Genomic DNA, 14,014 nt, shown 5'->3' with positions numbered 1-14,014 from the left:
CCACAGGTGGGGGTTGTGCTTGCAGCCCAACACCGTGCAGGACGTTTGACATTTGCCAGAGAACACCAAGATTGGCAAATTCACCACTGGCGCCCTGTGCTCTTCACAGATAAAAGCAGGTTCACACTGAGCACATGTGACAGACATGACAGAGTCTGGAGACGCCGTGGAGAACGTTCTGCTGCCTGCAACATCCTCCAGCATGACCGGTTTGGTATTGGGTCAGTAATGGTGTGGGGTGGCATTTCTTTGGAGGGCCGCACAGCCCTCCATGTGCTCGCCAGAGGTAGCCTGACTGCCATTAGGTACCGAGATGAGATCCTCAGACCCCTTGTGAGACATATGCTGGTGCGGTTGGCCCTGGGTTCCTCCTAATGCAAGACAATGCTAGACCTCATGTGGCTGGAGTGTGTCAGCAGTTCCTGCAAGATGAAGGCATTGATGCTATGGACTGGCCCGCCCGTTCCCCAGACCTGAATCCAATTGAGCACATCTGGGACATCATGTCTCGCTCTATCCACCAACGTCACGTTGCACCACAGACTGTCTAGGAGTTGGCAGATGCTTTAGTCCAGGTCTGGGAGGAGATCCCTCAGGAGACCGTCCGCCACCTCATCAGGAGCATGCACAGGCGTTGTAGGGAGGTCGTACAGGCACATGGAGGCCACACACACTACTGAGCCTCATTTTGACTTGTTTTAAGGACATTACATCAAAGTTGGATCAGCCTGTAGTGTCTTTTTCCACTTTAATTTTGAGTGTGACTCCAAATCCAGACCTCCATGGGTTGAAAAATTAGATTTCCCTTTTTTTTTTTTGTGTGATTTTGTTGTCAGCACATTCAACTATGTAAAGAACAAAGTATTTCAGAAGAATATTTAATTAACTCAGATCTAGGATGTGTTATTTTTGTGTTCCCTTTATTTTTTTGAGCAGTGTATATTGTTAAACCTGTTGTTAAAAATTTGAATCCCACCGATGCACTAATACATATAAAATTAAAAATGAAGAATTTATTTTCGTCTACAGCTTCTATTATGCAGGTATATGTGTCTCTGTGGTAACAGACTACAGAAAGTCATAGTCATGTCATGTAGTCATATTCCCTGCTTCAATGTTTTTTTTGCTAGTTTACACCATAGGTCAGCAAGTAAGGACATGATGGAAGTGAGTAAAAAAATCCCAGTAAAGGTGTACATACCCAGCAAATACCATTAGGCTGGGTTCACACGGGCGTTGCGGGTGACGTGCGGGAACAGATGTGGGTGCGTTGCGGGAAAATGCGCAATTTTTTCCCCCACAAGTGCAAAGCGTTTTAATACGTTTTGCATGACCGTGAGAAAAATCTGCATGTTTGGTACTCAGACCCGAACCCGGACTTCTTCACAGAAGTTCAGGTTTGGGTTAGGTGTTGTGTAGATTCGATTATTTTCCCTTATAACATGGTTATAAGGGAAAATAATAGCATTCTTAATACAGAATGCTTAGTAAAATAGTGATGGAGGGGTTAAAAAAATAAATTTAAATTAAACTCACCTCATCCACTGATTCGTGCAGCCCGGCTTCTCTTCTTTCTTCTTCTTTGATGACCTGGGAGAAAAGGACCTGTGGTGACGTCACTGCGCTCATAACATGGTACGTCACATGGTCCATCACCATGATGATGGATCATGTGGTGGACCATGTGATGAGCGCAGTGACGTCGCCAAAGGTCCTTTTCCTCCTGGTCATCAAAGAAGAAGAATGAAAATGAGCCGGGCAGCACAAACAAGTGGATGAGGTGAGTTTAATTTTTATTTTTTAACCCCTCCATCACTATTTTACTAAGCATTCTGTATTAAGAATGCTATTATTTTCCCTTATAACCATGTTATAAGGGAAAATAATAAAGATCGGGTCCCCATCCCGATCGTCTCCTAGCAACCATGCGCGAAAATCGCACCGCATCCGCACTTGCTTGCGGATGCTTGCGATTTTCCCGCAGCCCCATTCAGTTCTATGGGGCCTGCGTTGTGTGAAAAACGCTGAATATAGAGCATGCTGCGATTTTCACGCAACGCACAAGTGATGCGTGAAAATCACCGCTCATATGCACAGCCCTATAGAAATGAAAGGGTCCGGATTTAGTTCAACTCACGCATTGCACCTGCGCGGAAAACTCGCCCGTGTGAAAGGGGCTTTAAGGCTAGGGCTACAGCAGGTCAACAGTAAGTCCACTTTCACACGAGCGAGTATTCCTGCATGGGTGCAATGCGTGATGCGAACGCATTGCGCCCGCACAGAATCCGGACCCATTTATTTCAATGGGGCTGTGTACATGTGTGTTGGTTTTCACGCATCACTTGTGCGTTGCGTGAAAATCGCAGCATGTTCTATATTCTGCGATTTTCACGCAACGCTGGCCCCATAAAAGTGAATGGAGCTGCATGAAAATCACGTCGCATCCGCAAGCAAGTGCAGATGCGATGCGTTTTTCACGGATGGTTGCTAAGAGATGTTTTTTATCACACGCAATAACCCCCCCAATTGGTAACACCGGGACCCTCATTGCAATTCATTCACATAGTCAAGAAGGAATAATAGAGGAATGGTACGACATAAGAACAGATGTCCAGAATTATTATTACAAGGGAAGTCTTTACTATAACAGACATGTCAGGAGAGGTGACAGGTCCGCTAAGCAGCACTTGGCTGCCCAGGGTCTTCTCTATCACACTTCTGGTCAGTATCAGCAGGTTATAATTATGTTAAAGCCATGTGAGAATCCCCAGCGATCGGCTGCAGGACTAGGAACTGAATAAGCACTAATAATGTCCACCATGGAAGTTTCGGAATGCACCCCTCTTCTAGGTGTCTGTCGGATAGACAACTGAAGTATGTATATCCTGTATGAGGATATCTGTCTACATGTAAATATAGATAAAGATGCATACCTTCACGTAGGGCTCATACAGTGAGATTGATTGTTACCCTCTAGTTTTGGGGAAGCGCTCAATGAACCCCAATACCCAGCAATATCAAGTGCTCTAACATAGGTTGGTATTAACTAGAAATTAAAGGCAAAGCATTACTCAGTGTGTTTTTTCATTATAATTTTTTTAATTGCTTCTTCCTCAATAGACAGTAGATGCACCGACTCTGCCTAACTCTTGTCTCAGCCCTGGGGACAATTATCAGCATTTTCCTGTAATCGCTATTCTAGCACAGGTTTTTTATACATATTGTGGCAGATTTACTAATCATGTAGACGGACACTTTAAGGATAATGTATCAAGTGTTGTGCCAGAAAAGTGGAGTGATTTTGCCTGTTTTGTCGGTGGAGTAGGCGTTTGTGGCAAATTTAGGACACATTTGCGTTGTTTGTGCAGCGCCCATCAGTTTACATTTATTAAGGAGCGGCTATTTTTTACTTTTTATAACCAGATTTGTCACTGGAACTTTTTTTTGCAAAAAATTGCAAGTGTACTCCAGTTCCAAAGTGGTGTATAAACTGACAGAACCTTTGTAATAAATATGACTATACTTTAGATTGAAAAAGGTAACTTTGTACAACAAACAAAAGGCAATTCTTGAGGAAAACCTGTTTGTCTACCAGAATTTTGAGGCTGGGAAGGAGGTTCACTTTCCAGAAGTACAATGACCCTAAACATACTGGTAAAGCTACGTTGGAGTGTTTTAAGGGGAAACCTGTAAGGGTCCATTCACACGTCCACAAATGGGTCAACATCCGTTCCACAATTTTGCGGAACGGGTGCGGACCCATTAATTCTCTATGGGGACAGAAAAAATGCGAACAGCACAAAGTGTGCTGTCCGCATCCGCATTTCCGTGCCGCGGCCCCGAACTTCCGGGCTTCGGCCCCAAACTTCCAGGCCGCGACTCAGCAAAAAATAGAACATGTCCTATTCTTGTCTGCAATTGCGGACAAGAATAGGCAGTTCTATGGGGGTGCCGGCCGGGTGTATTGCGGATCCGCAATACACCACGGACGTGTGAATGGACCCTAAATGTCTTGGAATGGCCTAACCCAGGGATGGGCAAACTGCGGCTCTCCAGCTGTTGTAAAACTACAACTCCCAGTATGCCCAGTCTGCTTACAGCTATCACCCTACAGCAAGACATGATGGGATTTGTAGTTTTACAACAGCTGGAGAGCTGCAGTTTGCCCATCACTGGCCTAGCCAAAGCCCAGACCTCAATCCAATGGAGAATTGGTGGCAACTACAAACCAGTAGGGGCAGTAAAAGCATCCATTTTGTATGCAAGAAGTAATGTCCTGTATACAAAACTAAGCAAATCTAGTAAGGGAACTACAGACAGGCCCCCTTTTGAAGTGTTGATTCATTTAGGATCTTGCTTAACCACTTCCCTACCACTGTATGACTATAAAAGTTGGCGGTAGGCTCTTTAAAGATGGTGCCTGCTCCAGAGTGGAGTGGGAGCCATAGCCGCCAGGTGCCTGCAGAGATAAAAAACCTAGAAGTACGCTCTCCCTGGGCTGGAACACCTTCCCCTTGCTGAGATCGTGGAAGACATTCCTTAGTAGTAATAGGCCTGAGCCTGTACACGGCTTTCAGGCCTATTACTAGTATATTCCAACGCAGGCCTCCAGGTGGCAGCACTGCATTGGAATATACAGAATTTTCTAATAGAAATGGCAATCTGAAGATTGCATGTTGAGGTCATAGGCATGTCTGCATCCAAAAATGCCCATACGGCGGCAAAGAAAATCAAAAAGGATGATTTGCCAGTTGTTTGTCGCTTCACCGCCACACCAGGAAGGCAGTGAGTGAAAAATGGAAGATCGCCCAGTAACGGCGGGTCGGCAATCCACAGTCGCCGGCCGTGTGCACCACGCATCACGGATGCAGACCCATTCACTTGAATGGGTCCGCAATTCCGGTGATGCGGAACGGAGTCATGGAACGGAACACCGGAAGCACTACGGAGTGCTTCCATGGTGTTCCGCACCGCAAATAAATATGACATGTTTTTTTGCATTGCGGACAGACCACGAACCCATTTAAGTTGAATGGGTCCGGCCCGCTGCACGGATGTTGCCCGTGCTATTGTGGTCCCCAATGCACGGAGCGGCCGCACAACGGCCGTGTGCATGCGGCCTAATAAAAAGTTGCAGCTAAACATGGGGGCAATCCAACAATACAGCCAGGCACCATCTTCATGGGCAGATTATAAATCCCCCACTATTAGGCTACGTGCACATGACCGTATGTGTTTTGCGGTCCGCAAATTGTAGATCCGAAAAAAAAAACGGATGACATCCATATGCCATCCGTTTTTTTTGCGGATCCATTGTAACAATGCCTATCCTTCTCCGCAAAACAGACAAGAATAGGACATGTTCTATTTTTTTTGTGGGGCTACGGAACGGACATACTGATGCGGACTGCACACGGTGTGCTGTCCGCATTTTTTGCGAACCCATTGAAATGAATGGGTCCGCATCCTATCCGCAAAAAAAAACGGAACGGACACAGAAACAAAATACTCAGAAACAAAAGCCTTAGGGCTTGTTCACACGACCGTTGCCCCTCCGTTGCCGCATACGGCAGGTCCGCAATACACGGGGCACCGGCCGTGTGCATTCCGCATCAGGTATGCGGACCCATTCACTTGAATGGGTCCGCAAATCTGGAGATGCTGCGCGGAACGGAACCCTACGGAAGCACTACGGAATGCTTTCGTGGGTTTTGTTCCATGCCTCCGCACCGCAAAAAGATAGAACTTGCTCTATCTTTTTGCGGAACAGACGGATCGCGGACCCATTCAAGTGAATGGGTCCGCGATCCGCATGTGGCTGCCCCGCAGTCCAGGCTGCAATTTGCGGTCCAGAGCACGGGCACGGGCAGCACACGGTCGTGTGAACAAGCCCTTGCTCTGCTTTTTTACCAAACCTTCTGTAATTTGTAGAGGAAACAATTAGGCCCGAATGAATATGGTATGTCAGGGTGTTCCTGGAGCTGAAGTTTCAAGCATAATCTGTAAGGGACTAAAGGGGGAGATTCATCAAAACTGGTGCAAAGGAAAACTGGTTTAGCTGCTCATAGCAACCAATCAGATTCCACCTTTCATTTTCCAAAGGAGCTCTGAAAAATGAAAGCTGGTATCTGGTTGCTAGGGGCAACTAAGCCAGAGATCCCAGCCAGTTGTGATAAATCTCCACCTAAGTACTGGACAGCTGTGGAAACCTCTGTGCTGAGCGGGTCCACTACCTCCAAACCCTAGGCTGTAAGCTAAGCTGCTCCTTCTCATCTGGTCTCCTGTCACAGACACCAGGCATATGGGGAAGCAGGTGGGGGTCAGACAGTGTCTAAGGCCTCGTGCACACGGCCGTTTGGCGGCCGTTGCCGTATTGCGGCCCGCAAACGGCGGGTTGGCAATCCATGGCCACCGGCCGTGTGCACCACGTATCACGAATGGGTCCGAAATTCCGGAGATGCAGAACGGAACACCGGCAGCACTACGGAGTGCTTCCGTGGTGTTTCTTTCCGTTGTTCCGCACCGCAAATAAATATGACATGTCATATTTTTTTGTGGTGCGGACAGACTACGGACCCATTCAAGTTGAATGAGTCCGGCCCACTGCACAGATGTTGCCCGTGCATTGGGGACCGCAATTGCGGTCCCCAATGCACGAAACGGCCGCCCAATGGCTGTGTGCATGAGGCCTTAGGAAGATAATTTAGACATCAGAGGGTAGTCATTAAGATATTGCAGGGCCATTGTGATAATCGGCGAATGGTGGAGAAAAATAATAAAAAAGGACATAAGATGAGATAACGTCCAATGTTCTTTTATTCATTATGTGATTTTTATTTTTTAGATTAAAGGACATCTGTCAGCAGATCTGTACCTATGACACTGGCCTGTTACATGTGCACTGGGCAGCTAAAGACATCTGTGTTGGTACCATGTTCATATGTGTCTGCATTGCTGAGAAAAATGATGTTTTAAAGGGTTTCTATCACTTTGTTTCACCTATTTAGCTTTCAGACACTAGCGATCCGCTAGTGTCTGCTTTATCTAACCATCCTAATATAAGAGCTTATTGTCCTGCCGTTTAGCTAAAAAAATAACTTATATAGATATGCAAATGAGCCTCTAGGTGCTATGGGGGCGTGATTAGCACCTAGAGGCTCCGTCTACCTTAACAAACTGCCGCCGCCCAGCGCGTCCCTCCAGCCCGCCCATCTCCAGCTGAAGCGATCCTCTCCGTGCGCGTCTCTGTTCTGCGCATGCGCAGTGAATGTCTGATCGCTTCCCTGCTCAGACATCTCCACTGCGCCTGCGCCGATGACGTCATAGTGCTCCGAGGAACAGGCGCAGTGGAGATGTCTGAGCAGGGAAGCGATCAGACATTCACTGCGCATGCGCAGAACAGAGACGCGCACGGAGAGGATCGCTTCAGCTGGAGATGGGCGGGCTGGAGGGACGCGCTGGGCGGCGGCAGTTTGTTAAGGTAGACGGAGCCTCTAGGTGCTAATCACGCCCCCATAGCACCTAGAGGCTCATTTGCATATCTATATAAGTTATTTTTTTAGCTAAACGGCAGGACAATAAGCTATTATATTAGGATGGTTAGATAAAGCAGACACTAGCGGATCGCTAGTGTCTGAAAGCTAAATAGGTGAAACAAAGTGATAGAAACCCTTTAATATATGCAAATGAGCCTTTAGGAGCAACGGGGGCGTTACCATTACACCTAGAGGCTCTCTTTGCAACTGCCAGGCCCTCTGCATTCTGATTGACAGGGCCAGGCGTTGTGATGTCTTGAACTCTTTTAGTGTGTTCACCATCACCACCTCCTCAGGCAAGGAGTTCCATAGTCTCACTGCTCTTACCGTAAAGAATCCTCTTCCATGTTTGTGTAGAAACCTTCATGGTTGCGCATGCGTGCCTATGTGCACTCCCATGGTCCAGGCCACCAGAGAGGTTGGTGCTTTTTCCTATTGTGTGCAAGCACGACCACTGCTGCTGGATTGCAGGGTGGTCGTAATGTGTATAATGTGATGGAAAAATAAATCCAGCCAGCAAAGGAAGCAATATGGACAATCACAATACATTAGTAAGTGCCTTGTAGTAACTTTCTCTACATGATAAATGCCATTTGCTGAAGTAACACAACCCCTTTAGGGTTGCTGTCCAAGAAAATTCCTAAGTCCTTTTCCATGTCAGTGTTACCCAGGACGTTGGGTGGCACTGTTTATATGGATAATATGCACCACTTACACATAGTTGCCAACTGTCCCAAATTTGCCAGGACTGCCCCTGATTTTCAGGGACAATCCCAGCAAATACAGTCAGCATACCCCCATCAGATTCTCTTCAAGATGGCCTCCCTACTCCACTGGCCTCAGATGGACAGCACTGGTCCAGCAGAGTGCAGTGGGGAAGGGGGGCCAAGTGTAGACTTTCCTACATTGCTCTCCATGTAGAAGTCTGAAATGACGTCCACCATGAAAACGATCGGATGGGTGACCTGAACGGAGGCGGCCTGAGAGGAACGTTGACCATACACGTGTCATGTACACTTGAATTTTAGGTGGGGACCGGAAGGGTCGCTTTAGGAGAAACATGACTTCTTGCCGTATTGATGCACGCTCTCAGGCTGGCACTGTTAGGATGGCACTCCGCTCTCACTATTTTAGTGGAGGGGGGATAAATGTATGAAAGCGTTTCCTTCACATGCCTGTCATCTAGACTCTTACTAGAAACGTTTCTTAAAAGTGGCCATCTATTTAAAGTGCAACCATTGGAGCAAATTGTTTGGAGAGGGGAGAGTTGAGTGCGCCCCACAACGTGATAACACCTGCCCATGGGTGCGCGTCCAATGAGGCCAGATAATGCGACTGCCTAAGGTGGCGACCCCTAGAGACAAGTGGGGGAGGTGGCGGGGCCATGGGAAATGAGCGCTTCAGTTGTGGAAGTGCTCATCTCTCTATAGTCAACTGTATCACAGTATGCCTTTAACAGTAGGGCTGGAGGGGGACGCCCTCAGACAGCAGAAAGGCTGGGTGCACTCCTGCGTGACCTGCCTAGCAGTATAGGATGCAGAGGTAGCAGGTAAGGGCCACAGAACCAAGGGCCAGGCCGATGCCTCAGGGGGCCAACTTTAGACCTCCTCACAGCCGGCCGGTGGAGGTTTTTGAGGATGTATTTGTGCTGCTGGCAGTATATTATGATGGACTGTGGTACTTGGCTCTGTTGGGGTGGTATAATGTGCCACACTATGGTATTGCTGGCACTCCCTTCCATCAATGTGGATCCGACTACCAAACGGGGCCACTTTTAGTATTTTTTCCAGGGCCACTTTAAGTTCCCAGTCCGCCCCTGGTAGAAGGTACATCCTCCAAAACCCTTCTGCACATAAGACCCAGGTATTATCAATGGCACAGCGGCGTTCCCTGGTACAGATTTGCATTATGGCTCAGGAGCTTCAGGTTACCCCCCAGTAGTGGAGTAGGCTGCAGGATGGATGGGGCTCAGAAGGGGCATATTATTGCAGGCATGAGGGCACAGCTGTAGGGTACGTGGGGCACACTCCCGGCTTTTGGACCACCTCGCCTGCCTCTTCCCTCTGTTCTCGCCGCTGTCACCAGCCAGCCACGTGTAAGGCGGGTGCGCTCCCCGGTGGGCGTGCCCTGATAGCTGCACCCCCGCCGGTCATTGGTCAGAGGTGGAGAGGTGGGCGGTGCCCGCTGTCAGATTTCGGGGCGTGTTTGGAGCGGGTCACATGGACTCTCATATGGCAGCCGCGGGCAGAGGGATGCGGCAGAACGGAGCTGGCAGCTGAGAGCGGTGGAGTGTGCGGGGGGCTCCGGAGCGCAGCACGGTGACCATGTATTATGTGATCGCGGCCATGAAAGGTGAGAGACTGCACCGAGGTCACTGGTATCCGCAGAGCATGGGGGGAGACGGGCACGCTGGCACTCTTCTAAAGTAAGGCAGGGCAATTGCTCAGAGAAAGACGCTGGCACCGGGGGTAGAGCTAAAGCGGCCTGGCATCTGCAAGCCTTTGGAAGCGGTGAAGTTGAGATCATGGCTCTCTGGGTAGTGTCTTCGGGAGCTGCTGTGGAGTTAGCAAGGCTTGTGCCAGCAGCACCCCTGCCAGGGCAGAGTTGGCATATACAGCAGGAAGTGTAGGGATGTTGTTCCCTGTCACTGTCCGACGTCATGGCAGAAGGGTTAATGAAGTCAAGGGGAATGAAAGTCTACATAGCTGCAGACTATTGCTCTGTGTTATCAGCCACTTCAGACTGGGACTAGTCCTGGACTGTGGAGAAGTTCAGAAAATGCTCTGTCCCGAGGATCACTTCTTTACCTCATCTAGAGACACTATATATGTATATATATATATATATACTGCATATTTTATATTACTGCTCCTATTTTCTGTATTGCACCCAGTGGTACTTTCCTTGGTGATTATTGCAGGACTGGCTGGCTGTGGTGGGTGTAGGTGGTTTATGTCCTTGCATGTCACTCTTCTGCAGCTAAAGTGGTCCCCCATGTGTGTGCACCTATCAGCATGTACATCTCTCCTGTACCCCTGGCGTTACATCAGTGGTCAGAGGCCTGGTCTCTAGGCTGGAGGTATTGGGTGCTAGTCCTGGAAGCCACAGGGACATTATCAGCATAGATGAGCTCCAACTGCTGATGGAGTGGAATTTGGTGTTCCCGTAGAAAAGAAGCAACTTGCAGCTCTGCTACATCCGCGCAGGACTGAGGTGAGGCTTAGGCCACCGGCCTATTATAGTGCATCCCAGTCGGAGAGATTAGTGGCCTGTGTTTGTACAGAACCGCCATTATTATCAATGGGCCATATAATTATAGATTTCATAATGACTTAATGAGTTTCTCTTGTACGCGCTGACGTCTGATTGCTCTTGTCCATGAAAACACATCATTTCTTCTCTGTGAAACCCAGGGTGCACTAGCTTGACAGTGGTATAAGGGAAATAGATTAGAACCCACTTAAAGCTACGGGTACCTGTGACACCGAAGCATTCCAGCACAGTCCCCGGTACATTTATATGGTTAAATATTAATATAAGAGACACCACAGTCTAAATTTCCTCTGCCACCTAACTAAGCTTCCACCGTCCAATCAGAAGTGGATTTACGCTGCTTCTGTAGCCGTTATTTTATATGTTCTATAAAATGATATAACATTCTGAAATTGCAGTATCATCACAGGTGTGAATTGTGTCAGAAGTTTCTTTGAGTAACCTTGAGAAAGGTCAAGAAAACTCTATAATAAAAGCATCCTATTGTATCTTTTAATACATCACAGTGTGTGTGTGTGTATATATATATATATATATATATATATATATATATATATATACACATTACACACACACAGTGTGTATATAGTGAAATCTGTCCAATAACCACCTCTTCGAGATTTTCTAGGGCAGATTTTCACTTCTACCATTCTGGTCATCTTCTTTAAGAAGACAATCCTCTAGAAGTTATGTGTGTGTGTGTGTATATATATATAGTAGAAGTATGACAGCACTACAGATCAAATGTGTGTATATATATATTTGTATATACAGTACATGCTGTGTGTGTATGTGTATATATATATATAAGTATGACAGCACTACAGATCAAATGTGTGTATATATATATTTGTATATACAGTACATGCTGTATATATATATATATATATATAGAAGTATGACAGCACTACAGATCAAATGTGTGTGTGTGTATATATATATATATATATATATATATATATTTGTATATACAGTACATACCGTATATATAGTAGAAGTATGACTGCACTACAGATCAAATGTGTGTGTGTATATATATATATATATATATATATATAGTGCTGCTTATGTACGCACAGTAGTATAAATCTTGTAAGGACATCAATTTATGGTACATATTTAATACATCATTATTAATCATATTACATTTGGAACTAAATGTTGGGTTTCCTGTCTAAGGACAAGCCTTTACATGACATTACCGTAACCCTTTGTGCTATACGCTGATGCTCTACGCATGAGGCCTTTGTGAGATGATGTCGTTTCTGCTATGAGGCTGACCGTTGCTCCCTCTTCCTAGTGTGGCGGTAATGAGAATCCTAGCTGTGAGGGTCCAGGCCCAGCAAATAAAGTTTTAGCGCATTAATGTGTACGAGGCGCGGGCACCTAGTGATTGCTCTCTGTACAGTGAACTGTGGAATTTGATCCTATGAAGAAGTGAAAAACTTCCAGTTTCTCTGCGGCGCCTCCTATAGTGAGGAGTAATTGTGATAATTTCACCTTCTGGTTGACCATTGAGGTTATTCTCATTTTCAGACCCCCTGTAAAGCACCTTGTGTGTGATGTCCTACGTAATGCTTCCTACCTGGTACGATTAGAAGATGGTTCTGTTTTCTGGACACACCATTCACGTCACAGTGGTTTCCATTATTACATCAGTTTTATTCAACTTCTCATATGGCATCATTTATTGCCTATTTTCTTTTTTCCCAGAGGTAACCTTTTATATTTCCTAGAGTGTAAGCTCTTTGGCCCAAGGTTTATCTCAGTCTTCATGCAGGTAATATCTTTTGTTCCTAATTATGTCCTGTTGTGGACACTTTATGAGTTCACTTTTCTCATTCCTTCATAAGAGGCTGTTGGACTTTCTGCTGCTATGTTTTCTCATTACAGTCAGATGTAGTAGAGTCGAGAGTGTTACATCATTGTACATCGCAGTGAGATGTATTTGTGTTCCATAAGGCTGTTAGTAATCTCTGTTATTATTTTCAATTCCTTTTTTTATATCCAGAAAGCCTCTGCAATAAATGACAAATTCCGCTCTGCTACATCTTTAAACGTAGGAGCTGTTTGCTTTTAAAAAATAATTGCAGTATCCTTTACCTGTGTCTAAAGTAATTGTAATGCGCCATTATACGGTGACCCAGAATGCCACGCGCCATATACCATTAAGAGTCCAAATAGTGGGACATATTCAGCAGATGGTTGTTTTAGTTTCTCCTCTTCACGTACACCATGCAGAATTCAGTCATAGTAATGAGAGATGGCATATAGTCATCCTATTGTGGCTAGATGAAAAACCAATATGCGTCTGCATGGCAGGATTGCATATTTGGGGGAAATAAAGTGGTACGCGGGTCATAAAACTTAGCATCCAATGAAATATGTGATCAGCTCGAACAGTGACATTTACAATGTGACTATTTGCTTTGCTCTATGAACAGTTTTCATAGCGATATACCAAAGCTGTATTTTACCCCTGGGGCAGAACAGCTTATGTATTGTCAAAAATCTTAGAATTTAGATTATGCAGAAGGTTCACTCGTCCTGTAAAAGCAGATACCGAGAATACTATGAGCGCTGAACAAGAAACTCAGCACTGCTACATCCGACAGACACAGATCTACTTTGCATGACAAACTCAGCTCTGTTGTGTCTAATTAACTTAATTATGCAGGATACCTGACCCTGCTATATCGGACAAGTTCATATCTGCTATATCTGATGCTCTGACCTGTATTACATTTGTGCATTTGTATCACATACACTTGTTAGGGAGCATTAGCGTGTGGATTTAAACCCGTCTTTTTTTACATAAATGTATTCTGCGTTCTCCATTGATGATACCCGCTGGGTTTTTGGGCTTCAGGACGAGGAAGCCGGAGAATATTCTACAACGGGGTTATTGGAGGCAAAATTATGAATATATATTTTGCCGAAAGCAAGAAATACTTGTTTTTCTTATTCAGAGGAATAGAGATTCTCTATAGTCAGCAATTATAAAAAAAAATCAAAAAAAAAATCAATAAGGCAGCAACTAAGATGATAGATTCAGTAGACCTATGCACGGACACATTGATTAGCATCATGAAAGTTTATAACATAATAGTGACGGCCTGGTTGAAATGTGATACCCTGATAACAGCATCCTCAATGACATCCTATTTACAAAAGCTAAAATCTGAGACAAAAAAAACAAAAAAAAA

At 45.7% G+C, this 14,014-nt stretch overlaps 1 protein-coding gene across 2 annotated transcripts in view; it reads left to right on the top strand.

Annotated features, from left to right (window-relative positions):
* The window catches only part of RORA (RAR related orphan receptor A), a 520,597-nt gene that overhangs the window by 437,434 nt on the left and 69,149 nt on the right, over positions 1-14,014 (top strand). Inside the window, exon 1 of one of the 2 annotated variants that reach the window (XM_040413737.1) lies at positions 9,769-9,887. The exons of the other annotated variant lie outside the window; for it this stretch is intronic. Within the exon in view, the coding sequence (XP_040269671.1) occupies positions 9,860-9,887 (28 nt within the window). The 5' untranslated portion in view covers positions 9,769-9,859. Of the gene's footprint in view, positions 1-9,768; positions 9,888-14,014 lie in introns of those variants that run through there. 2 annotated transcript variants of the gene reach the window in all.

This window comes from Bufo bufo, chromosome 1 (assembly GCF_905171765.1).
Source record: "Bufo bufo chromosome 1, aBufBuf1.1, whole genome shotgun sequence".
NCBI classification, from domain to species: domain Eukaryota; kingdom Metazoa; phylum Chordata; class Amphibia; order Anura; family Bufonidae; genus Bufo; species Bufo bufo.
The sequence above is the reverse complement of the archived record's forward strand: the minus strand, read 5'-3'. Positions and strand labels throughout refer to the sequence as shown.